Raw genomic sequence first — 25,186 nt, 5'->3', positions numbered from 1 at the left:
AGTATTTGTTGGTTTTAAGGCGTCATCTTGTGACTTCACAGGGGCAGGATGTCGGTTTTTGTTCCTCCCTGCACTCCAGGCCTGGGAGACATTAGAGAGGAATCGGCTTTGGAAAAGTGTCAGCAGCCGGAAGAGAAAACCCCTCCTTCCCTTCTTTAGCCAGGGAAGCTGGGAAGAGGCTGGCTGAGAGTGTGCATTACAGGCTAGTAGCTGCTGTGGGTTCCCTCCAAGGGTTTCTGACTTTCCGACCTGGTGCTCCAGAGACTCCCAGCAGATGATCCCAGAGTAACAGAGCCAGGAATCTGCAATGAACAGGGATATGTCAGCCAATTGGCATTCTTGGGCATTAATGAACATGCGAATAGATCTGGGGTGAAAAGGTTCATGGAGCCTTCAGGAGGAAAGGAGTTGAAGACATCACTAAGTTAAGATTATGGTGATGATTATTTTTTAAGATAGGCTCTCTGTTATCCAGGCTGGAGTGCAGTGCTACAGTCACAGCTCACTGCAGCCTCAAATGCCTGGGCTCAACAATCCTCCCCCGTCAGCCTCCTGAGTAATTGGGACTACTGGTGCGCATGACCATGCCCCGGATACGTTTTTTACTTTTAGTAGAGGCAAGGTCTCCCTGTGTTGCCCAGGCTGGTCTTGAACTCCTGGACTCACGCCATCTGCCTGCCTTGGCCTCCCAAAATGCTAGGATCGCAGGTGTGAGCCACCACACCTGGCCAGATTATGATGATTTAACAGAAAGTCCTTATTTTATATAGCAAGCACCAACAAGTGAATGAAGTTAGAGCGAATGAGTGAATGAATTGGTAAATGTATGAATTGGGAAATGGGGCTGAGGGACTTTGACAGTCAGTGCTTTGATTTGGCAGGGCCTGACCCCAAGTATGGACAAAGGGAAAGGTCCTTCTCTTGTCCTCATCCCCCCAATCTTGAAAGAATGTCCCCCACCCCAGGAAAAGCCGAGGAGCTGCCCTACTCGGCAGCAGAGTGCCCTGGGTCCAAGGAGCCTGGGGAGGGGCAGGGGGAGTGTTGGCTCTGGATTGGAGAGGGTCCTGGATGTCCTCCCTTCCTGAGGGGACATGGAGAACGGGCAGCTGAGCCCAGGTCTGGGGGAATGGGGCGGCTACCACTGCTACCCCTGCTCAGAAGTTACTCTGGTGCTCAGCAAGTGCACTTGGAGGTGATTGTTTATGGAAAAGGAGGCTTCTGCCTTCCCTGCCACCACCTTGCCTGGGACAGCACTTGAATAGGAATCAATTTGCATCATTCCTGCTGTCACCAACCTAAAAGACTAAGTAGCTTATTTCTCCCTCTGCAGACCTACTCTCAAAGCATTCCCAGGCTTCACCTCCTCCAGCTGCTTCCCCCGTCCTGGAGTAATGAGGGGCCCAGAACACCCTTGGCTCAGGTTGGGTAGAGAGACTGACTCCCTGAGCTTTGTCCTCTCACTGCCTGCCCCACCCTCATCCCATTCTGCAGGACCCTCTGGTCATGGGGTGCCTCTGGCTTCTGGCTGTGGCATGGACTGGAACCCAGGAGGCTGAAAGCGGATGGAAGCTGCTGCTTTAGGACCCCAGGGAACCTACAATGCTTTTAACCTTCTCAACTGGTTACCCAGCCCTAAATTTCCCCATCTTCTGTCCTGTGTCATACTCCTGTGTCCTGGCCCTCTAGGGACTCCAAATGGTAGAACTGGGAGGTACCTGAAAGCTCAAGTCCAGTCCTCCCATTTGACAGAAGGGCAAACTGAGGCCCAGGAGAAGGAAAGGCTTGCCCAAGTTCAAATAGGAGACAGGGCCCCGTTATCATGGAAGAACTGGTGCATGGGTAGGGGCGTTCCCATTAGACTTTGGATAACACTCCACCATTGAGCAGGGTGGGGGCGTGAGGGAAACAGTCTGGGATTTTTTAGCCCAGGTAGCTTTGCTGGGTCTCTCCTGGCCTTTGGGGCTGGGAGCAGCAGTTCTTAGTTCCTGGGGCCCTGAGCCTCCCAAGCATTTTATGAGAAAGGCAGCAGAGTTGGAGGGGGGCAGTGCTTGAGGAGCCACTCTCCATCCCCAGCCCTCTGCCTCGGCAGCTGAGCACCAACCCCCGACTCCTGTCTCTGTAGGCAGCTGCATCATTGTGGAAGGGGTGCTGAGGCTGAGGCCAGTGTCAGACTCCCTCCACCCCAGAGCAAGGGCCTCTGTGCTGGCCCCAGGGGCTGAGGGGTACTGAGCCCATCTCCTGGATGGACACCTGCTCCCCACTATCCATGCCTGAGCTATCACTCAGGAAGGGAGCCAGGAAGCCTTCCCTGGAGCCACTGACCTGTGTGGGCACCGAAGGTGAGATTCCACCTGGGCACCCATGATGGGGAACTTGAAGGTCAGTCCCTCATGTCTCCACCCTCCTCCCTTCCCTGGGAACCCACAGTCCAGCCAGCGCTGTACCTAACTTGTGAGCAGAACGGCTGAGGGCAGATGCTGTGTGTGTGTGTGTGTGTGTGTGTGTGTGTGTGTGTGTGTGTGTGTATGCACGCACACCCAAGTGGGAGTTGGGAGGACTGATTCTAGGACCCTGAGATTTTCAAACATGTAAGATTCAAATAAAATCTACGATAGTGAGAAGGGTACTGAGCTCATCAGAAATCAAGTTCAAATAAGTCCCTTCACTTCCTTAGCCTCCGTTTTCTTGTCTGCAAATTGGAAATAATTCCTAGGAGGAGAAAACCCATGCAAAATTGATCTGCAAACTGGAAGTTGCTGCATGGATGCAGCACGATTCAGTCCCATCACCACCCCTGCAATGAGAGGATTGAGGATGGGCAGAGAAAGGGCTCTGGCTCAGGAACACAAGGACAGTCTCCGCCATCTCCTCGCTGTGCCCCTTTCATCTGCTGCTGGTCTCCTCAGCCCTTCACAGGCCCAGGAAGCAGGGGATGGGGGAGCCCCAAGTTCTCAGAGGGAAAGATATGTGCTCGAAGGTTCTCTCTTCCTTCCCAGGCAGTGAGGCTGTGGGTACAGCCCTCTCCCAGAGCTCCATCCCGAGCGCCTTATGGCGGCCCCTCAGCAGGTTTGAGCACATTTAGCTTCTGATGTATCCTCCAGCTTCGCTTTGGGTGCTATGGGGCAAAGAAGAGTTTTGCAACATCTCGGGACCCACAAATTGTGGTCTGGGTGTGCTGGGGCTGCGGGAGGGATTGCAGTCTCCCAAGCCTTCCCCAGAGCTCGGAACAGGCAGGTGACCACCTTGCTGTGTCCCAGCAAAGCTGATGGCACCCAGTACATGGCTATTGGCTATTCAGCTCTTCTTGCCACTTGGCCAGGCTCCTGTGCCTGCTCCCCTCCAAAGACAGCAGGACCCCTGCATGCTGCCCCCTCCAGTTATTCTGCAGAGAGGTGAAGGGAATCCTCTCCCAGCATCCAGCTCCCCTTGCTCTGCCTCCCACAACTGGGTGGTGACTGAGAATCAGAGGCAGAGGATTTAGAGAACGTCTCCTCCCGCTCTCTAAACGACCTATCCAGAGATGTTAAGTGGCTTGTTCTAGGTCACACCGCAGGCCAGTGGCCAGGCAGGTTCCAACCCCAAGTCCTTGGGGCCACTTTTGCTGCTCCAGGCACAGATCCCCTGCTTCCTCCACCTCCCTTGCCTCCAAGCTTGAACTTGCAGCAAGATCCCAAGACGAGATGCTAGGGGAATTGTTTTACATATTTGTTAATCACGTCTCAGAATGAAAAGGGCCCTGAGCTCATCAGCCAGGAAGAAATCCAATTTGGCTTTTATGGCCATAGTTATTGCTCATATATCGTTGGGATCTTTTTCTTTTTTATTAACCCAGCAGTTTAGGGGCTGGGGTGCTGGACTGGCTGCTGGGCCCAGAGGTTCCTCTGTACTTGGCAACTGTGGTTTCCAGCCTCACACACCCAGGACTGGGGACTGAGGGTGGGAGAGATGTGGGGGGCGGGGGCGGTCTGGACAGGTTGGCCAAGGCCTGCAGTGAGAGTTTCCAAGAACCTGCTGACCCGTCAGGCCAGGGGCATCTGGGAACCTGGTCATATTTCACAGGTTCTGTAAGTGTTGCTGGGGTTTTTGTTTGTTTGTTTTTGTTTTCTTTTTTTTTTCTTTTTTTGAGACAGAGTCCCACTCTGTTGCCCGGGCTGGAGTGCAGTGGCGCGATCTTGGCTTACTGCAAGCTCCACCTCCCGGGTTCACGCCATTCTCCTGCCTCAGCCTCCTGAGTAGTTGGGACTACAGGCCCCCGCCACCATGCCCGGCTATTTTTTCTTTCCTTCTTCTTTTTTTTTTTTTTTTTTTTTGTATTTTTAGTAGACAGGGTTTCACCGTGTTAGCCAGGATGGTCTCGATCTCCTGACCTCGTGATCCGCCCGCCTCGGTCTCCCAAAATGCTGGGATTACAGACGTGAGCCACCGCGCCCGGCCTGTTTTCGATTCTTTTTTGAGACAGAGTTTCGCTCTTGTTGCCCAAGCTGGAGTGCAATGGCGCAATCTTGGCTCACTACAACCTCTACCTCCCAGGTTCAAGCAATTCTCCTGCCTCAGCCTTCCAAGTAGCTGGGATTACAGGCGCCTGCCACCACGCCTGGCTAATTTTTTTGTATTTTTAGTAGACATGGGGTTTCACCATGTTGGCCAGGCTGATCTCGAACTCCTGACCTCAGGTGATCTGCCCGCCTTGGCCCCCCAAAGTGCTGGGATTACAGGCGTGAGCCACCATGCCTGGCCGTATTGCTGGTTTTGTTAAGCTTTCATTGTCTTTTCCTCAGTGATGCCAAGGCTGCTTTGTGGGCTCCAGGATCCAGCGCTGATGGGTCTTGGAGGTGAGGCCTGAGTTGTGCAGGCAGGAGCAGGAGGTGGCCTGAGAGGGTTAGTTGGTGGAATTCCTTTTGGTATCAGGGCACGGTGGCTAAAAGGATGGGCTCTGACATTGCCTCCAGAGGCTCCAATCCAGCCCAGCTCTACAAGCAGACTTGTAGGGCAGGGGTTGGATCAGACGTGATATAAATAAATAAAACAGCTCCCATGTGCCAGACACACAGTAGTGCTCAGTGGATGGTAAACTCCCCAACCAGTCCGCTTGTAAGGGGCCTGGCAGACAGTAAGCCCTTGGACTTCTATTTCCTTTTACTGTCTGGGCCTACCAAGAAGAGCCGTTTGGCAGATCTGGGTGTGCTGTTTGTATCCCCCTGTGTGGTCGGCCCAAATGCCATCGTTTCTTCCCTCCCCATGGCTAGAGGAAAAGACTCCCTGAAGAGTGAGTCTTGGCTAGAGACACAACAGCCTGAGTCTATTCCCTGAACTTCCAGGGACACATGTGAGTCACAGTGGAGGGGTGCAGGGAGGCCAAAGGCTGGATCAGTTGCTGGAGGGAGCCACTGGGAACAGGGGAGGATGACCAGGGTAGCAAGGGTTTTCCAAGAATGCTTCTGGACCACCTGTATCAGAATCACCTGGGGAGGTGGTTTAAATACAGACTCCAGGTTGGGCACGGTGACTGATACTTACTGTAATTCCAACACTTTGGGAGAGTGGGACAGAAAGATCGCTTGAGTTTGAGATCAGCCTGGGCAACCTAGCAAAACCCCATCTTTACAAAAAATTTAAAACAAAAAACAAAAACAGCCAGGTGTGGTGGCACGCACCTGTAGTCTCAGCTACGTGGGAGGCTGAGGTGGGAGGACCACTTGGGTCTGGGAGGTCGAGGCTGCAGTGAACCGTGATAGTGTCACTGCACTCCAGCCTGGGTGACAGAGTGAGACCCCATCTCAAAACAAACAAAACAAAACCCAGATTCCTGGGCCCCACCTCCTCAGAATCTGACCTGCTGTCACCCTAGAATTTGCACTTTAACAAGTATGCCTAGTGACTCTCACATTAAAGTCCAAGGATCTTTGGGGCAGAGAATAAAAGAGTCCGTTCCAGTTGACTTGTGGACCTGCCTACAGCAGGGGCCAGACCTGGGCTCTGGCTGGCTAAGAAGTTAATCATCATACTAGCTGCTCTGGTTCAGCAGGGGAGCAGTATCGCCACCCCCATTTTACAGATTTCCCTCTTGGTGTTAGGGGGTCCAGTTCTGTCCCACTGAGCTCACTAGAGAGGGGACACAGAACAGGGAAAGTAATAGTGGCTGTTGTGCCCATGAACGTTAGATCCCTCTGGTGTTGGCTGGGATGTTTCCTCAGGTAATATATTGACCCAGGCAAAGCTTGTTTGCCTGATAAATACTGAGCCGTTGGGTTTACGTATCAGCGCCCACAGTTTCCTCACCAGCTGTCAGCCCCGGGAGGCCAGTCATCCTTCATCCACTCCATCTGTGCAGCCGGACCTTCTCTGAGAAATGGGGGGCTTGGACAGGCTCGCCACAGAGCCCCCACCCGACACAATCTCTCTCTCTCTCTCTCTCACACACACACACACACACACACACACACACAGAATCATGTTTGGCCAAATATCTGGGTACCCCATAGCCCAGTCAAGTTGATACATAGAATTAACCATCACACCCATGACCCATTGAAGGGAAGGCCAAGCTTCTGAGGTTGGTGGGAGACTTCCTTTACATCATGCCCTGAGTTGCTGCCTACTGAAAGCAGAATTACTAGACCCCAAGTGATTTCCAGTCTTATGGGGATGGTGCAAGCTTGCTAATGCTAAAAGGCAATGGGTTTCTTCCACGAGTACTGACATCTCAGCTTTCAAAGAGCTCATAGGCTACCTGGTATGGCCCAAAGAGCCTGGGCTTTAGGATCAAAGACCTGAGGTTCAAACTCCAGTTCTGCCCCTTAGTAGCTGTGTGACCACCAGGGAGTCACTTAACCTCTCTGATTCTGATTTTGCTTCTGTAAAAAGTGGATGCTTATAATGCCTTCCCTAGCGTCTTGCAGGGCTGATGTGAGGATGACAGAGGATGGATAAGGAGTACTGGGCACATGGTAGATGCAGAGTTAATTATGATGATGGTCTTAATGGGTGTCAGAGTTTCTTCATTGAACTAGCTGGACTTTTGACTTCACTCCATGTGTGTGATTTTGCCCCAGTTTCACCACCACATCTCCAGTGCCTCTGCAGCCTCCTGGCCTAGGTGGAGTATCCAGGTCTCGGGGGAAGGTATGGGATTCTGATGACTGGCACATAGCCGGGGCATCCAGAGAGCGAGGGATTCTCAGAAGATGGAGTATCAGGACTTAGGACAGTGATGCCTGGGAGGCACCAAGGCCTCCTCTTTTCTTTCCTCCCTTCTCTGGAGCTGTTCAACTCAAAATAACTCATTTTGAGACTCTGCCCAAATCTCTCAACCCGAGGGTAAGAGAATCAAAGACCTCAAGATGTTCAAGGACCAGAGCTAAACCGGGGAAGGCAAAACACCCTGAGCCAGGAAGAAAAAGCTGATTAGCTCCTAATTGCCGTTAAATTGTATATACATATACGTATTTTAAGTCAAATCTGCATGTCTAATATGATTTTTTGATTACATTTTAATAGTCTGGCTGGGATGGGGGAATGGAGAAGGAAGGGTTCTGTCAACCTTTGCCAGAGCAGGGAAGTTATAAACAGGAACACAGGGAGATTCTGGCATGGGTTCACATCCGTGGGAACTCCACTTGCTCTGGAGAAGAGTGAGGCCTGGCAGGGGGCTGGGAGTGTTTTTGAGGCAACACCACCTCCCACAAAAGCCCCATTCTGTCCAAATGGGGAAGTCCATCTGGCCTGTGACTTGAAGATTAGCTTTTCTCTTCAACTTCAAAAATTGCTCTGCCAGCTGGGCATGGTGGTTCACGCCTGTAATCTCAACACTTTGGGAGGCCGAGGCGGGCAGATCGCTTGAGATCAGGAGTTTGAGACCAGCCTGGCCAACATGGTGAAACCCCATCTCTACTAAAAAATACAAAAATTAGCCAGGCGTGGTGGCATATGCCTGTAGTCCCAGCTACTCGAGAGCCTGAAACAGGAGAATCGCTTGAACCTGGGAGGCGGAGGCTGCAGTGAGCCAAGATCGCACCACTGCACTCCAGCCTGGGCGACAGAGCAAGACTCTGTCTCAAAAAACAAAACAAAACAAAAACAAAAATAGCTCTCCTATTTTGGCACTTTGAGCCCACAAACCATCTCCACCCAGGTCTGGTTGTTCCCTGGGGCTGCCAAAAACTGCCCCCAGAATCTGGGGATGGAGTAGAATGAAAACTTCATCCAGGAGTCCTGGTCCTGCCACTGATAAGATGACCTTCTCCTTGACTTGACCTTGGGTAAGTCTCAGTTTCCCCATATGTAAAATGAAGGCGTTAGACAAGGTATACTCTGAGGTCTCTTCTGGGTCCAGTGGGCCATTATCTACTTCCTGCACATTGAACGATCCCTCCACACTCACTCACCCGTAGGGCATTTGCCAACTCCCCCTGTCCAAGGTCCTTCTGCTTTCTCACTGGGCTGTCTCCTGCTACAACCTACGCCAACTCTCCTTGGTTTCTCTCCTCGGAGGACAGAGCCCTCCTCCCCTGACTATTATAGTAATTCCTCAAAGAGTTGAAGGCTGTTAGCTAAATCCCTTCCCCACACATACACACATATTCTATTTTTAAATAACATTTATTTCTGATTCTAAAACTAAGGATGTACCTGATCATTGCGGAAAAATTAGAAAGAGACAAGTACAAAGGAGAAAATAAAAATCACCCATAACCCTCCCTAACAGGTTACTGCTATTAATGGGTTTTTAAATGCATATATATGTGGGTTTTTTTTTTTTTTTTTTTTTTTTTTTTCTGTTAAAAACCTGGGATTTGACTGCAGATATGGCTTTGGATTTCCACAAGCCTGGGCTTGAAAGTGGGTGAGTTCTTCCCTTTCGAGGCTCCCTAGGGCCTGTTGTTCTCTTTTAAGCAGCTGCCCCAGTTGCCTTTCCCAAGAGGAGGACGATCGGTTTCGTGGATGTGTGTCCACCTTGATTCATGGGCCCCAGCGAGGCCCAGAGTTTAAATTTTGACTACCTCTGAGTGTGCCTGTATGTGAGTGACAGAGACAGAGACAGAGGCAGAGAGAAAGGGCATTGGTCACTGAGAAGGAGAACATTCCCAGGGCCCAGAAAGGCCTGATCACAGCCCCCAGTCTACCCCACCGCACTCCACCCCCATGGCCACAGTCCTCCTAGTCCTACTCCGGGCTTTGTCTGAATCAGTGACAGCTACCGCAGGAATCACCTTAGTTCCTTTCCATGGAGCAGCTGGAGCTCCTTGCTAAGCTAATCAATTCCCATCATTTGAGAAAGGAAAACAAATTTACAATTTGCTGCCCATCCTACCGGCTGTGGAGGGGCCTGCAGAGGGAGGTGCTGGCTGAGGCATTGGTGTTCCACCCCTACCAGCCCGGCCTCAGTTTGGTGCGAGGGACTCTCAGATGGCTTCTGCCCTACTTGGGCTGCAAACTGGGAAGTGGGATGGCGTAGCTGTCTGGGGTTTCTTGGAGACCCCAGGGGTGGCACAGCTGGAAGGACCTGGGCTTTTACCATCCCGCTTTGAGATCGGGGAGACAGGGCCCCAAGAGGGGTGGGACATACCCAGGGCCACCCAGAAAGCCGGTGGCTGGGCCAGGCCTGGTGACACATGAGTTGACCACCAGTCTTGTGTGATTCCCTTGTGGCACTTTTCATTTTGGGGAGGACTAAGAAGGCAGGTACAGGGTGGGGAGGGTGCGTGGTAGACCAAGAATTCATCAAATCCACTTCCGGCCTTGTCCATTTCACACTCTTCCAGATCCTTCCCAAACCGGAGGAAGCTATATCCCCTGCCTATGCTTATGTGGCTTGGGGTCTGACTGCCCTTTCTGTCCAGGGAAAAGTTCTTTTTTTAAAAAAAAATTTCCATAGGTTATTAGGGTACAGGTGGTACTTGGTTACGTAAGTTCTTTAGTGGTGATTTGTGAGATTTTGGTGCACCCATCACCGGAGCAGTATACACTGTACCCTATTTATAGTCTTTTATCCCTTGCCCCCCCAACCCTTCCCAAGTCCCCAAAATCCATTGTATCATTCTTATGCATTTGCTTCCTCATAGCTTAGCTCCCACGTATCATTGAGAACATACGATGCTTGGTTTTCTATTTCTGAGTTATTTCACTTAGAATAATAGTCTCCAATCTCATCCAGGTTGCTATGAATGCTGTTAATTCATTTGTCCAGGGGTAAGTTCTATTGAATACCTAACCCAAGTTCATCAGACACTCCTTTTCCTTCTTTCTCTCCACATCTGACTGCCCCCCTCCCCAAGGGTGTTTTAGGCCACGAGAAGCCAGCAGGGAATACGACAGCCAAGTAAGTCCCTGTTCCCTTAAAGCTCACATCTACCCACCTGTGGGGCTCTCACTGGGAGGTGGAGTGGTTGGGCCCAATTTTCTGGTCACTTAAATCCAGCAAATGCTGTCTGTAGGGCATGGAGCCACACATACAGAACAAGGCTTCACTGCAATCGTTCCAGTTGCTATTGCTATGTAACAAAACATCCCAGAGTGCAGAGATGTATAACAACTATCGTGCATTCTGCAGGTCAGGACAGGAGAGAATGGCTGAGCTCTACTCTGTGGTATCTGGGCCTCGGCTGGAAAGACTTGAAGGTTAGAGGTTACTCAATGACCGGGGGCTGGAAGTGTCTGCAGCATCGTCGCTCACATGCTCACATCACATGGTGGTTGACACTGGCTGTCAACTTGGTTGTCAGCAGGAAGTCCTACGAGTGATCTCTCTGCAGGGGCTCGTTTGGACGTTCTGTTAGCACCGTGGCTGATCCCAAGGATGAGTGTCTGAAGAGAGCTAGGAGGAAGCTGCATCTTCCTTTATTTCCTAATGCCTGCGTTCCTTCCCCTTGAATCTGGGTGGGTTGGTGACTTTAGCAGCCTTGCCTGCTTGATGGGTGGAGTGTCAAAGTCACATCATGAGATAAGCATGTGAGATGGCAGATATTGTTGCAGCCGTCTTTGGAAAACACAGCCCGCTACATGTATCTGTTAGGGGTTCCAGCCTTTGGAGGGAAGTAGCGTATGAAAGAATGGTAGCTGTCATTTCACAAGCACTTATACCTACCAGGCACCATATTCAGTCTGTTGTGTATGCCATCTTTCTGACAATTTCTGTGGTGAGTACTGTTATACCCGTTCTGCAGATGGGGAGACTGAAGCTCAGCAAGGTTACACTGCCTGCCCTAAATCTTACAATTGGGATTTGCACCCAAGTCTGTCTGCCTCCAAAGCTGTAGCTCTTAACATGCTGCTACACTGCCTCTCCCTCCCTTCCCCGCAGTAATTTTTACCAGGCAAAATCTAGTGAGGATGGCGAGAAGCTTAGACAGGAAGCTGGGGGAGGTTCAGATCTGGGAAGGCTTCTTGGAAGAGGTAACGCTTGAGCAAGGCCTTGCATGATGAATTCAATGTGGACCCCTAGGGGAAGGGGGTGGCATTCCTGGTGGAATAGCAATGGGATCAAGGGGCCTTCAGATCACCCAGGGAGTGTTGCTGTGACCCAGAACCCTGGCCTTTGACCCCCTGCAACACCAACACACGTACTGTAGTCCCCACAAGGCAGGCTGAGGCACAGGCAGGATGGATGGATTTAGTTCCCAGAAAACTGCAAACACGGCCCCTCCCCTCTCCACCTTATTCCCATCAGCTTTCTTCTTCTGAAGCTAAGAATCAGGCAGAGGCTCCCACACTCCTCACCTCCACATGCAGACTTGGTTTTTCCCTTTGGAGATGGGGTGAGTCTGAGCTGCCTCCAGTGCGAATACAAATTGGGTCTCAGAGCAGTTACCATCCCCTTGGCAAGCTGGCAGGCTCGTGTTAGGGCGTTGCAAATGGAAAGTTTAATTATCTCATTGATAGGAATCTTGCATATTGCAGGAGTAATTCCCGCCCCTTCCAGGCCTCTGTCTTGCGAGTCTTCTGCTGCCTGTCCCTCACATCCTCAGTCACTCTTCCTGTTTCTTCTTTTGTTTCCCTATTTGCATCTCAGTCTCTCCCCCATCTCTGACCATTCCACTCTCCCCTCTGTCTCTCTCCTCTTTTCCTCTGTCTCTGTCTCTGTTAACCCTCCTTCTGTCACCTCCTCTTGCTTACTTTCTCTGGACTGACGGCAGCCTCTCTTCCTGGACAGATCATCTAATTGAAATGGAGCACTCCAGAGAATGTTAATAGGAAAGGCAGCATTAATTAGCTAGCGCTAGCATAATTAGCTTCCTCCTCTCACTGCCTAGCATCTAACTGGATAATGAGTCTCTGTCTGTCCAGAGGGCAGGCAGGACAAGGGGGACAGGCCGTGTCGGGGATGCCGGAAAGCCTCCTCTCTTTGGGCCACCCCGCTGGAGTCCTCGGGTTGCCCAGCCCTGCCCTCTTCTGCCAGGCCCTCCTGCTGCTGCACTCAAGTCTCTGGGAGGCAGATGCCCGGCCCCTGCCCATGCCCAAAGGTTTGATGTTGCTGGAGTTGCATATTAAGCGGCCTGAGCCTGACAAACAGTGGCTGCAGCTGCAGCACCCCATAGAGGGGGTGGGAAGCTACTGAGGGTTCTCCAAGAGTGCTGTGACAGGCACCTAGCCCTGGCACAGTTCCTGGGTAATGGCTGAGCATGTTACAGTCCCCAGCGGGGAGCAAGGAAATCTGCTATGTGACAGATAACTAACGTACTACACAGACTGCAGAGTACTTCCACCTTTGACTCCACAGTCGTAGGAGGCAGCAATGGCCACTTCTATTTTATAGATGAGGACTCAAGTTCAGGGAGGCTCCCTGCCTTAGATACTCAGACTGCCAGGACCCAAATCAGGGTCTGCCTCATTCCAAAGATCATGCTCTTTCCCTTGCACCCTGATACCTCCTAGAGGTACTTTACAGCTGCTCATTAAATAAGAGTGGTTGCAGTGGAGTCACATCTTACATTGGGCCTGAGTTCTAAAGTCAAAGGATGCAGCAAACATTAGAAAATTGTGTGGTCAATTTTTTTTTTTTAATCCCTCCTCCCAGGAGAAACATCTTTTCTGTTTGCAGTTGTTCTGCGATTTTCCTTTTTTCTGTGGCCTTGAAAGCCAAGACCCAAAAGGGAGAGGTGACGGGCAAATAACAGGAATTTGCTTTGTGTTTTTCACAGGCGGTTAAATTCAGTTGTGTTGATGCATGCTTGATGCCATTCCATTGCAGTATTAGTATTTGGTTATGAGTGGACGGGGTTGGTACCTAGGGCTGGGCGAACTGCACCACAGGGCACCTTCCCCTCCCTGTCTCTCTAGCCTGCTGACCCTCTCCCTCTCCTGCAGGCTATGGACATGGAGGATGACCCCTTGCTGCAGGATGTGTGGCTAGAGGGGCAGGAGGAAGAAGAAGCAACGGCTGAAGCCTTTCCAGGGGCCCAGAAGCCAGGGCCCCAACTTGGGGCAGGAGGGCAGTGTTGCTGGCGGCACTGGCCCCTGCCTTCCCGGCCTCCAGCCTCAGGCTTCTGGAGTACCCTGGGCTGGGCCTTCACCAATCCCTGCTGTGCTGGGCTGGTGCTCTTCCTGGGCTGCAGCATTCCCATGGCCCTGTCAGCCTTCATGTTCCTTTACTACCCACCACTGGACATTGACATCTCCTACAACGCCTTTGAAATCCGCAACCATGAGGCCTCGCAGCGTTTTGATGCCCTCACCCTGGCGCTCAAGTCCCAGTTTGGATCCTGGGGGCGGAACCGGCGTGACTTAGCCGACTTCACCTCCGAGACGCTTCAGCGCCTTATCTCAGAGCAGCTGCAGCAGCTGCATCTCGGCAACCGCTCGCGGCAAGCCTCCCGAGCCCCGCGTGTCATCCCCGCGGCCTCACTCCGCGGCCCAGGCCTGTCCCGGGACACTTCAGCGGCCCAAAAGCCCACAGCCAATCGGAGCGGGCGACTTCGGCGTGAGATTCCGCCCCTGGAGGATCTGGCAGCCAACCAGAGTGAAGACCCGCGAAACCAGCGGCTGAGCAAGAATGGGTGGCACCCGCCCAGCATCCCGCCCCCCGCAGCAGCTGCGGCCAATCAGAGCCGTGCCCACCGAGGCGCCTCCCGCTGGGACTACTCGCATGCTTATGTGAGTGCTAACACCCAGACGCACGCACACTGGCGCATCGAGCTCATCTTCCTGGCACGCGGCGACGCGGAGCGCAACATTTTCACCAGTGAGCGGCTGGTCACGATCCATGAGATCGAGCGCAAGATCATGGACCACCCAGGCTTCCGGGAGTTCTGCTGGAAGCCCCACGAGGTGCTCAAGGACCTGCCGCTGGGTTCCTACTCCTACTGCTCGCCTCCCAGCTCGCTCATGACCTACTTTTTTCCCACCGAGAGGGGTGGCAAGATCTACTACGACGGCATGGGCCAGGACCTGGCGGACATCCGGGGTGAGCCGCCAGGATGCTGGGGTGGGGCGTAGGTCCTGGTTTTATACAGCTCTTTATGGAGATTTGGCCCAGGCCCAGGCCCAGTCAGTCTGGAGCTGAGTCCTGGGCACAGCTGGAGGGCAAGGTGAAAAGGACTGGGCTGAGGTGTGAGGTGAGCGTGAGAGGGAACCGAAGAGGGAAGCTTGGATGCAGACCCAGGTGAAGGATGGTGGGGGTTCTGTTGTGGTCAGAGGTAGAGAAAGCGTAGAGTGGGGCTCGGGTGTGAGGCTGGTTAGAGAAAGGCCAGGATGTGGCTATAGAGAACCAGGAATCTGGCCAGAGGAAGACAGGAGAAAGATTGGGGTTCAAGAAGACTGAGGTAGGGTTCGTTTTAGGTAAATTAGGAATGGGGCTTGAGGAAGGGTGGGGCAGGTTCAGAGAGAGGTTGTGGGACCTGGGGTGGAGTTTTGGTGGATGTGGACAGAGGGGAATCCTGGGAGGCAGGGCTGCAATGAGACTGGATGACCTTGAGGGAGGGTTGGTGGGAGTTGACCGGCTGAACTCTTGAGGCCCCCACCGCTGTCCTCGCAGGCTCCCTGGAGCTGGCCATGACTCACCCTGAGTTCTACTGGTATGTGGATGAGGGCCTCTCTGCAGACAATCTGAAGAGCTCTCTCCTGCGCAGTGAGATCCTGTTTGGAGCACCCCTGCCCAACTACTACTCAGTGGATGACCGCTGGGAGGAACAACGGGCTAAGTTTCAGAGCTTCGTGGTCACCTACGTGGCCATGCTGGCCAAGCAGTCTACCAGGTAGGAAGTCCAGCTGCTGCATCCTGTGTGTGCATACCCATGTGTGTCCCAGGAAAGGCATGCATTAGGACAGGACATTGATTTCCAATTGCCTCTTAATCTTAAACACCATACCTCTTTCCCTATTATCTTTTCCTTTGGACGTCTTTCTTTCCAAATCAAGGCAGAACCAAGTACATCCTTGCAGTCACTCTGACAAATAGAAGTCCCCTTTGCTTGATCAGTGCTATGGTTAGTGAACATGACAGCTTTGGGCCAGGTAGGAAATCTCAGACTCTGCCCTGGAGGTTTTGGGTATTGATTTTCTCCTGAGATGGTACTCGAGGTATTTCTGGAAAGAGTATTGGCCAGGGAATAAGGAGTTCCTCACTGTATTAGTCAGGGTTCTCAAGAGGGCTGGAACCAGTAGGATAGATAGACAGAGGGATATGTGAGAGGGGATTTATTAGGGGAATTGCCTCATGCAATTATGGAGGCTAAGTCCCATGACACACCATCTGCAAGCTGGAGACCTTTGGATGCTGGTACTCTGGCTCAGTCCAAATTTGAAGGCCTCAGAACTAGGGAAACTAATGGTGTAATTCTTGGTTCGAGACCAAAGGCCTGAGGACCCCAGGGACTGTTGGCGTAAGTCCTGGAGCCCGAAGGCCAGAGAGCCCGGAGTTTTGATGTCCAGGGGCAGGAGAAGAGTGTCCCAGCTCCAGTGGGGAAAGAGAGAGAGATAGGAAATCACCTTTCTGCCCTTTTTGTTCTGTCCTGGGCCCCAGCCAATTGGACGGTGCCCACCCTGGCCACTGACACACATGCCAGTCTCCTGTGTGTGGGAAAACCCACACAGACACACCCAGAGGCAATGCTTTATGAGTTCTCTCCATATTCCTTAATCCAATCACAATGACACCTAAAATTAACCACACTTCCTGCCTCTAATACCCAGGGAGATAATGGACAAGTCACTTCACTTCTCTGGGTGTCAGTGTTCCTATCGTTAAAATGGATAACATGATTCTGGCTGCCCTCTGGAGTCACTAAGAAGAGATGAGCTAACAGGTGTGACAGTGCTTTGGGGTGGAAGGTGCTTTGGAATGGTGTGCCCCAGAGTACACCAGAACAGAGCAGCAGTCCTTCTGGGCAATAACTGCAGTGCTTTCCCAGTCCCCACCCTGATAAACCAGTCCCAGGCACAGGAGGAATCCTTCTGCCCAAAATACCCTCATTCCTTCCACTGTTCATCCTTTATATTGAGCAACTGCTGGAATAATCAGAGCTAATGTTTATTGAGCACTTACTCTGTGCCACACACTGTTCAAAACCCTTTATACATACCAGCTCATTTAATTCTCACACCAACCCAATGAGGTGGGTGCTGTTATGATGATCTCCATTTTATAGTTAAGGAAACTGAGACATAGCAATTAGGTAAGTCATCCACAATTTTAAAGCTCATCAGTAGTGGAATGAGATTCAAATCCCGACCTCACCCTTTGTGTTTTTGTGCCAGTTACTACACTGGGAGCCTTCTCCCTGACTTACTTCTTTGTCAGGCAAGCTCCTATTAAGATCTATTAAGATCCAACTTGGACAACATTGGCCAAAGGCTGGACTAAATGCTGATTACCTGCTATGGTTTGGATATGCTTTGTCCCCCCTAAAACTCAGTGCAGCTGTGTTGAGAGGTGGGGCCTAGTAGAAGATGTTTGGGTCATGGGGGTGGATCCCTCATAAATAGATGAATGCCATCTTGTGGGAGTGAGCTAGTTCTCACTCAAGGGAATGGATTAGTTCCCAAGAGAGCGGATTGTTATAAAGTGAGGTTCCTCCTCTTGTTTGGTCCCTTTTGCCTGTTCCCCCTTTGACCTTCCTCCGTGTTACGATGCAGCACAAAAGCCTTCACCAGAAGCCAATGCCATGCCATTGAACTTCCCAGCCTGCAGAACAATGAACTAAATAAACCTCTTTTCTTTGTAAATTACCCAGTCTCAGGTATTCTCTTATAGCAACATAAATCAGACTGAGATGCTACCTGTTTCCATAGTCCCCTTTCTTCTCCCTAAGGGAGGCAGGAAAGAGCATACACAAACTTTGGAGTCAGATAATATCTTGGGTCCTGTCTCAGTTATTCAAATTATTGTGAGTTCTAGCAAGCTATTTCACCCCTCTGAGCTACAATTTTATCACAGTGTTTCTCACTCTGTCTTTCAATTGTAACTCACAGTGTATTCCTCCAATCAACAACATCAGCATCACCTGGGGCTTGTTAGAAATGCAGAATCTCAAGTTCTCTCCCAGGCCTGCAGTATTTTCAGGTGATTTGTTTGCATATTTAAGTTTGAGAGAGGTCTGGTTTAATTATCTGTCTCAATAGAACGTGAGTTTATTGAAGACTGGGATTGTTTCTGGTTCAGTTTCTATGGGCCGAGCCCCAGCACAAGGCCAGGTACCCCTTAGTAAGGATTTGTTAGGGGAGTGAATGAATAAATGAATGGAGATGCCTCAAGGAAAGGTACTTGGCTGTGTTGGAAAACTGAGAGGTGCTGACTATAGAAGGACTTTCATGGTTTTAGATACCAGTATTAACTCTGCCCAGATGTTTAGCTGCTGAGGCGAATCCCTTGCCCTTAGGGAAGAAGCCACTCTTTTCTGTTTTCTCCCATTAGAGCATCACAGCAGTGGTGACAATCCTGTAGACTTGACTTTAGTGCTTTTGGGTGAACAAAATTCTTAAAATTACTCTATTATTGGTTACCCAAGAGATGGTAACATGTACCTTGACTTATAACAGAATAATATAAATGATCACTTTTATTGCTTTTAATACTAGAATCTTAGAATGAGTTCACTGCATTTATTGAGCTTCAATTTTTTGCATTTATGTTGCATGCATTTTAATTCTTAATACTTAAGCCTCATAAGACTGTTCTTTTATATTTATTCACATATTTACCTTTTCTGTTGGTGTTCATTACTTTGTATAATTTCATGTTTCCCTCTGGGATCATTTTCCTTGTGTCTAAAGAACTCTAGCATTTCTTTCAGTACAGGTTTGCTGGTGATAGATTCTCTGTTTTGTTTGCCTAGTAGACATCCTTATTTTACTTTCATTTTTGAAGCATATTTTTGCTGGTATAGAATTACAAATTGGCAGTTATTTTCTTTTAATACTTTACCTGAAGATGTCACTCCATTGTCTTCTGACTTCCATCATTTCTGTAGAAAAGTAGGCTGTAAATCTTTTTTGTTGCTCCATTAAAAATTCTCTTTTTTCTGCTTTTGAGATTTCTTTGTCTTTGTTTTCACCAGTCTTACTGTGACGTATCTTGGTGTGTTTTCTTTGTGTTTGTTCTGTTTGGGAGCGCAGAGCTTCGTGAAGCTGTAGGTTGATGACCATAATCAGTTTTAAGAATGTTCTAGCTATTATCTCTTCAGATTTGCTTCTATCTTGTTCTCTGTTTCCTCTTTTTTGCACTCTGATTACACAAATGTTAGATCTTTTCACTGAGCCCCATATGTTTTCAATGCTTTTTTTCTGGGTTTTTTTTTTTTTTTTCTTTCTATGCTTTGGTTTAGATATTCTAGTTCACTGATCCTGCTTTCTATTTGTTGTCTCTAGTCTGCCATTTAATGTCTATTGAGTTTTTAATGTTATTGTTCTGTTTTTCCTTTTTGGGAATTTCCATTTGAATCTGTTATAGATCTAAATCACTGGTGCAATTATTTTATTCATCATTTAGTTTATTTTGTCCACATTTTCCTCTCTGTTCTTAAACATATTAATTATAGTGTTTTAAAGTTCTTACCAACTTTTAATATATGGTTAACCTGCAGATTTGTTTCTGTAGTCTGTTCTTTCACTTGGTTTAGGATCATGTGTTCCTGCCTGTGGGTATACCTGGTGATTTTTATTTTTTTATTTTTATCTTTTTGAGACAAGGTGTCACTCTGTCATTTAAGTCTGAAGTGGCATGATCATAGCTCACTGCAGCCTGAAACTCCTGGGCTCAGGTAATCCTCCCATCAGCCTCCTGAGTAACTAGGTCTACAGGCACGTGCCACCATGCCCAGCTAGTTTTTTGTTTTTGTTTTTGTTTTGAGACAGCGTTTGACTATGTTGCCCAGACTGGTCTCAAACTCCTGGCCTCAAGTGGTCCTCCCACCTTGGCCTCTCAAAGTGTAACTTTTATTAAGTGATGAACATTATGTGAAAAACACACACACACAGAGGTCCATATGATGTTATTTCCCCCAGAGAGAATTTTTCCTTCACTTCAGAAGTCACATAGAGTCGTGGCTGATCACCTTAAGCAGGCAGTGACCACACTGAGAGTTGAGGATGGTTCGCAATCCTGGAAAGTCTCGGTCTACCTCTAGTTTGCCCTAGATTCTCTAGGATTTTCAACTGAGAGCTTGGTGTATTCTGCAGAGTCCTTTGCCTGGATAGGTTCCAAACTCTAATCTTTTATCTCTCAAAGCTGCTAAAAAAATTAGAACAAAGACAAAAATTCCACTCTGCTTTTTCCGAGGCTTTCTGCTTAGGTTTTTTGGCTTCAGGCCCCACACAGCCCCAGTCTCCTGCAGAAGTGCTGAGGGAAAACCTGGCCATGTGTTCTGCTGATCTGCAAGTGTCTGCCCAAAGCTCTGCTAGCTTATCTGACTCCCAGCCAAGTTTTTCAGCCTTCTGCCCATGTTTAGAATCAGCAAATGCCTCCAGGGTAAAAATGGCTGTAGAAGGGCAGCTTACCTTTCCTAGGTTCTTTCCTTTCTGGAATCTTAGCCCTTTAGTTCTGATTACTTCAGCAACTCTCTACTGTCATCACAGATAGTTTCTGAATTTTAGTGGACATTTTAGTAGTTTTAGGTGAGGATACTGGTCTTCCATGAGCTATTTCTTTCAACTTGAGAGTAAAAGTATGGGCCTATGTCTTTTTATAATCAGCATCTAGCACAGGACCAAGAATCTAGAAGATACTCTATAAATGCTTTTCAAATTAATGTGTGAATGAATAAATGATTGATTTTCTACTCTAATAAAAGGATAGTTAACCTATTTAATTCAACAAAGTAGATAATCCAGAGATCCTTTTAACTTGGCTTTTAAAAGTCCTGTTTACATTTTTAACAGCTTTATTGAGGCATAATTGACATACAACCAACTGCACATACTTTACAATTTGATTAGTTTTGACATGTGTGTATACACTGGGAACCCCACACCACCATCAAGACAGTGAATGCTAGCAGGGTACCATAGTTCATGCCTATATTCCCAGCTACTTGGAAGGCTGAGGCAGGAGGATCCTTGAGGCCAGGAGTTTAAGACCAGCCGGGGAAACAGCAAGACCCTGTCTCTAAAAACACACAGTAGTAGCCTGTAGTCCTCGCTACTTTGGAGGCTGAGGTGGGAGGATCCCTTGAGCCGAGGAGTTCGAGGCTGCAGTGGACTATGATTGTGCTACTGCACTGTAGCCTGGGTGGCAGAGCGAGACCCTGTCTCTTAAAAAAAAAAGAATTGTCAAATTCGTTGGTATAAAATGATTTATAATATTTCCCTATTATCTTTTTAATGGTTGTAGAAATTGTAGCGATGTCACCTTCTGTGTGTCTTCTTTTTTTTTTTTTTCATCATCAGTCTGGCTAGAAGCTTATCAATTTTATTGATCTCAAAGAACTAGCTTTTGGTTTCGTTGATTTTCTTTTCTAAGAATTAGACTTATTTATTTTTATTTTTGATTTTCGTGAGCACATAGTAGGTGTATATATTTATGGGGTGCATGAGATGTTTTGAAAGAGGCATGCAATGTGAGGTAAGCACATCAGTGGAGAATGGGCTCTCCATCCCCTCAAGCATTTATCCTTCAAGTTACAAACTCTTAAGTTATTTTAAAATATACAATTAACTTATTATTGACTGTAGTTACCCTATTGTGCTACCCATTTCATTGATTTTCTCCATTGCTTTTCTGTTTTCTAGTTCCTTGATTTCTGCTCTGATCTTTATGATTTTTTTTCTTTGGATTATGTTACATTTCATTTTCTCTTGTACTACTTTCTTAAAGTAGAAGCTAAAGCCATTGATTTGAAACTTCTTTCCTAATAGAGGTTATTTAATGCTATAAAATTCCCCTTAAGTATGACTATTTTAGCACATTTCAAAATTTGGATATGTTATTTTCATTTCATTCAGTTCAAAATACTTTCTATTTTTCCTTTTGATCTCTTCTTTGACCCATGTATAACTTAAAAGTGTCTTATTTAGTTTTCAAATATTTGGGAATTTTTCAGGCTTTTTGTTGCTGATTTTTAGTTTAATTTCATGATGGTTAGAGAACATACTTTGTGTGATGTAAGTTCTTTTAAATTTATTGAGTCTTGTTTTATGGTCCAGTACATGGTCTTCCTTGCTGCATGTTCCCTGTATACTTGAAAAAAAAAGTTCTGTTTTTGCGTGAGATGTTCTATAAGTCTTAATTAAATCAAGTTCATTGATTGTGTTGTTCATGGTCTTCTATATCCTTACTGATTTTCTGTCTAATTTTTCTGGCAATATTGAGAGAGAGATTGAAACATCTATTTACAATCGGGGAGTTGTCTATTTCTTTTTTCAGTTCTGTTAGTTTTTACTTCATGTATTTTAAAGCTCTGTTATTAGCTATAAAAACATTTAGGATTGTAGTTTTGATGATCATTTTGAAATTATCTTCTTTGCCCCTAGTTATATTCTTTCCTCTGAAATTTACTTTATTTTTTATTAATATAACAAATCCAGCTTATTTTTTGATTCATGTTAGCATGGTATATCATTTTCTATCCCTTTGCTTTTATCCTATTTGTGTCTTTATATTTAAAGTGGGTTTCTTGTAGTCAGCTAGGTCTTGACTTTTTTAAAGGTCTCTGGGTGGCTCATGCCTGTAATCCCAGCACTTTGGGAGGCCGAGGCAGGTGGATCATGAGGTCAGAAGATCGAGACCAACCTGGCTAACGGTGAAACCCCGTCTCTACTAAAAAATACAAATAATTAGCCCGGCGTAGTGGCAGGCGCCTGTAGTCCCAGCTACTCGGCAGCTGAGGCAGGAGAATGGCTTGAACCCGGGAGGCGGAGCTTGCAGTGAGCTGAGATCTCACCACTGCACGCCAGCCTGGGCGACAGAGCGAGACTACGTCTCAATAAATAAATAAATAAATAAATATCTCTGATACTTTCTCCCTTTTACTTGGGGTGTTTAAGCCATTTACAGTTAATGCAATTATTAATATGGTTAGACTTAAGTATATTTTGTTCTATTTGTCCCATATGCTCTTTGTTTCCCTTTTCCTGTATTTTGCCTCTTTTGAAGTAATTGAATGTTTTTTATGATTCTATTTTATCTCCTTTGTTGGCTTTTATGCTGTAACTCTTTTAGTAGTTGCTTTAGCGTTTATAGTATACATCTTTAAATTATCACAGTGTATCTTCAAATGATATATCATTTCATATGTAGTGTAAGAGCATTTATAACAATATACTACTATTTCTTCCCTCCTAGCCTTTATGTTATTGTGGTTATGCATTTTATTTTAATGTATATTATAAACCCCACACTATATTATTTTTGTCTAAACTGTCAATTATCTTTTAAAGAGATTTAAATAAATAATAAGAAAATTTTATGTATTTATTTATGTCATTACCATTTTCATTGCTTTATGTTTCTTTGTGTAGATCCATATTTCCATATTTCCATCTGTTACCATTTTCCTTCTTCCTAAGGACTTCCTTTAACATCTCTCTCAGGCTTAGCAGAGTGGCTAACACCTGTAATCCCACTTTGGGAGGCCAAAGTGGGAAGATTGCTTGAGGCCAGGGGTTCAAGACCAGCCTGGGCAACATAATGAGACCCGATCTGTATTAGTTCCTTTTCACACTGCTGTTAAAGACATACCTGAAACTGGGAGGAAAAAAAAGAGATTTAACTGGACTTACAGTTCCACATGGCTGGGGAGGACTCAGAATTATGGCAGGAGGCAAACGGCACTTCTTAGATGGTGACAGTAAGAGAAAATGAGGAAAAAGCAAGAGCAGAAACACCTGATAAACCCATCAGATCTCGTGAGACTTATTCACTACCATGAGAATAGCACAGTAAAGACCAGTCCCCATGATTCAATTACCTCCTCTTGGGTCCCCCCAACAACACATGGGAATTCTGGGAGATGCAATTCAAGTTGAGATTTAGGTGGGGACACAGACATATCATTCCACCCTGGCCCCTCCAAATCTCATGTCCTCACATTTTAAAATCAATCGTGCCTTCCCAACATTCTCCAAAGTCTTAACTCATTTCAGCATTAACCCAGAAGTCCACAGTCCAAAGTCTCATCTGAGACAAGGCAAGTCCCTTCTGCCTATAAGCCTGTAAAATCAAAAGCAAGCTAGTTACTTCCTAGATACAATGGGAGTACAGGTAGTGGGTAAATACAACCATTCCAAATGGGAGAAATTGGCCAAAACAAAGGGGTTACAGGGTCCATGCAAGTCTGAAATCCAGCGGGGCAGTCAAATTTTAAAGCTCCAAAATGATCTCCATTGACTCCAGGTCTCACATCCTCACATCCAGGTCACGCTGATGCAATAGGTGGGTTTCCATGGTCTTGGGCAGCTCTGCCTCTGTGACTGTGCAGGGTACAGCCTCCCTCCTGGATGCTTTCATGGGCTGGCATTGAGTGTCTGTGGCTCTTCCAGACACACAGTGTAAGCTGTCAGTGGATCTACAATTCTGGGGTCTGGAGGACAGTGGCCCTCTTCTCACAGCTCCACTAGGCAGTGGCCCAGTAGGGACTCGTTGTGAGGGCTCCGACCCCACATTTCCCTTCCATACTCCCCTAGCAGAGGTTCTCCATCAGGGCTCCACCCCTGCAGCAAACTTTTATCTGGGCATCCAGGCGTTTCCATATATCTTCTGAAATGTAGATGGAAGTTCCCAAATCTCAATTCTTGACTTCTTTGCACCCACAGGCTCAGCACCATGTGGAAGCTGCCAAAGATTGGGGCTTCCACTCTCTGAAGCCACAGCCTGAGCTGTACATTGGTCCCTTTCAGCCACAGCTGGAGTGGCTGGGACACAGGTCACCAAGTCCCTAGGCTGCACACAGCATGGGGACCCTGCGCCTGGCCCAGGAAGCCACTTCTTCCTCCTGGGCCTCCAGGCCTGTGATGGGAGGGGCTGCCATGAAATTCTCCATGTCAGAGAATGTTAATCCCCGTGGTCTTGGGGATTAACATTAGGCTCCTTGCTACTTATGCAAATTTCTGCAGCTGGCTTGAATTTCTACCCAGAAAATGGGTTTTTCTTTTCTATTGCATAGTCAGGCTGCACATTTTCCAAACTTTTATGCTCTGCTTCCCTTATAAAACTGAATGCCTTTAACGACACCCACGCCACATCTCGAATGCTTTGCTGCTTAGAAATTTCTTCTGCCAGATACCCTAAATCATCTCTCTCAAGTTCAAAGTTCCACAGATCTCTAGGGCAGGGGTAAAATGCCACCAGTCACTTTGCTAAAACATAACAAGAGTCACCTTTGCTCCAGTTCCCAACAAGTTCCTCCTCTCCATCTGTGACCACCTCAGCCTGAATTTTATTGTCCATATCGCTATCAGCATTTTGCACAAAGCCATTCAACAAGTCTCTAGGAAGTTCCAAACTTTCCTACGTTTTCCTGTCTTCTTCAGAGCCCTTCAAACTGTTCCAATCTCTGCCTGTTGCCCAGTTCCAAAGTTGCTTCCACATTTTCAAGTGTCTTTTCAGCAGAGCCCCACTCTGCTGGTACCAATTTACTGTATTAGTCTGTTTTCACGCTGCTGATAAAGACATAACTGAAACTGAGAACAAAAAGAGGTTTAATTGGACTTACGGTTCCACGTGGCTGGGGAGGACTCAGAATCATGGCAGGAGGCAAAAGGCACTTCTTACATGGGGACAGCAAGAGAAAATGAGGAAAAAGCAAAAGCAGAAACCCCTGAT

General features: G+C 47.8%; 1 protein-coding gene across 1 annotated transcript in view; it reads left to right on the top strand.

Moving 5' to 3' along the window:
• LOC105473155 (dispatched RND transporter family member 3) overlaps positions 1-25,186 on the top strand; it is a 57,614-nt gene that overhangs the window by 7,270 nt on the left and 25,158 nt on the right. The window contains exons 2-3 of the mRNA XM_011726791.2: positions 13,303-14,398; positions 14,969-15,188. Of these exons, the coding sequence (XP_011725093.2) occupies positions 13,306-14,398; positions 14,969-15,188 (1,313 nt within the window). The 5' untranslated portion in view covers positions 13,303-13,305. The remainder of the gene's footprint in view (positions 1-13,302; positions 14,399-14,968; positions 15,189-25,186) is intronic.

This window comes from Macaca nemestrina, chromosome 1 (assembly GCF_043159975.1).
Source record: "Macaca nemestrina isolate mMacNem1 chromosome 1, mMacNem.hap1, whole genome shotgun sequence".
Taxonomy (NCBI): domain Eukaryota; kingdom Metazoa; phylum Chordata; class Mammalia; order Primates; family Cercopithecidae; genus Macaca; species Macaca nemestrina.
Note: the sequence above shows the minus strand (reverse complement) of the source record. Positions and strands in the feature narration are given on the sequence as shown.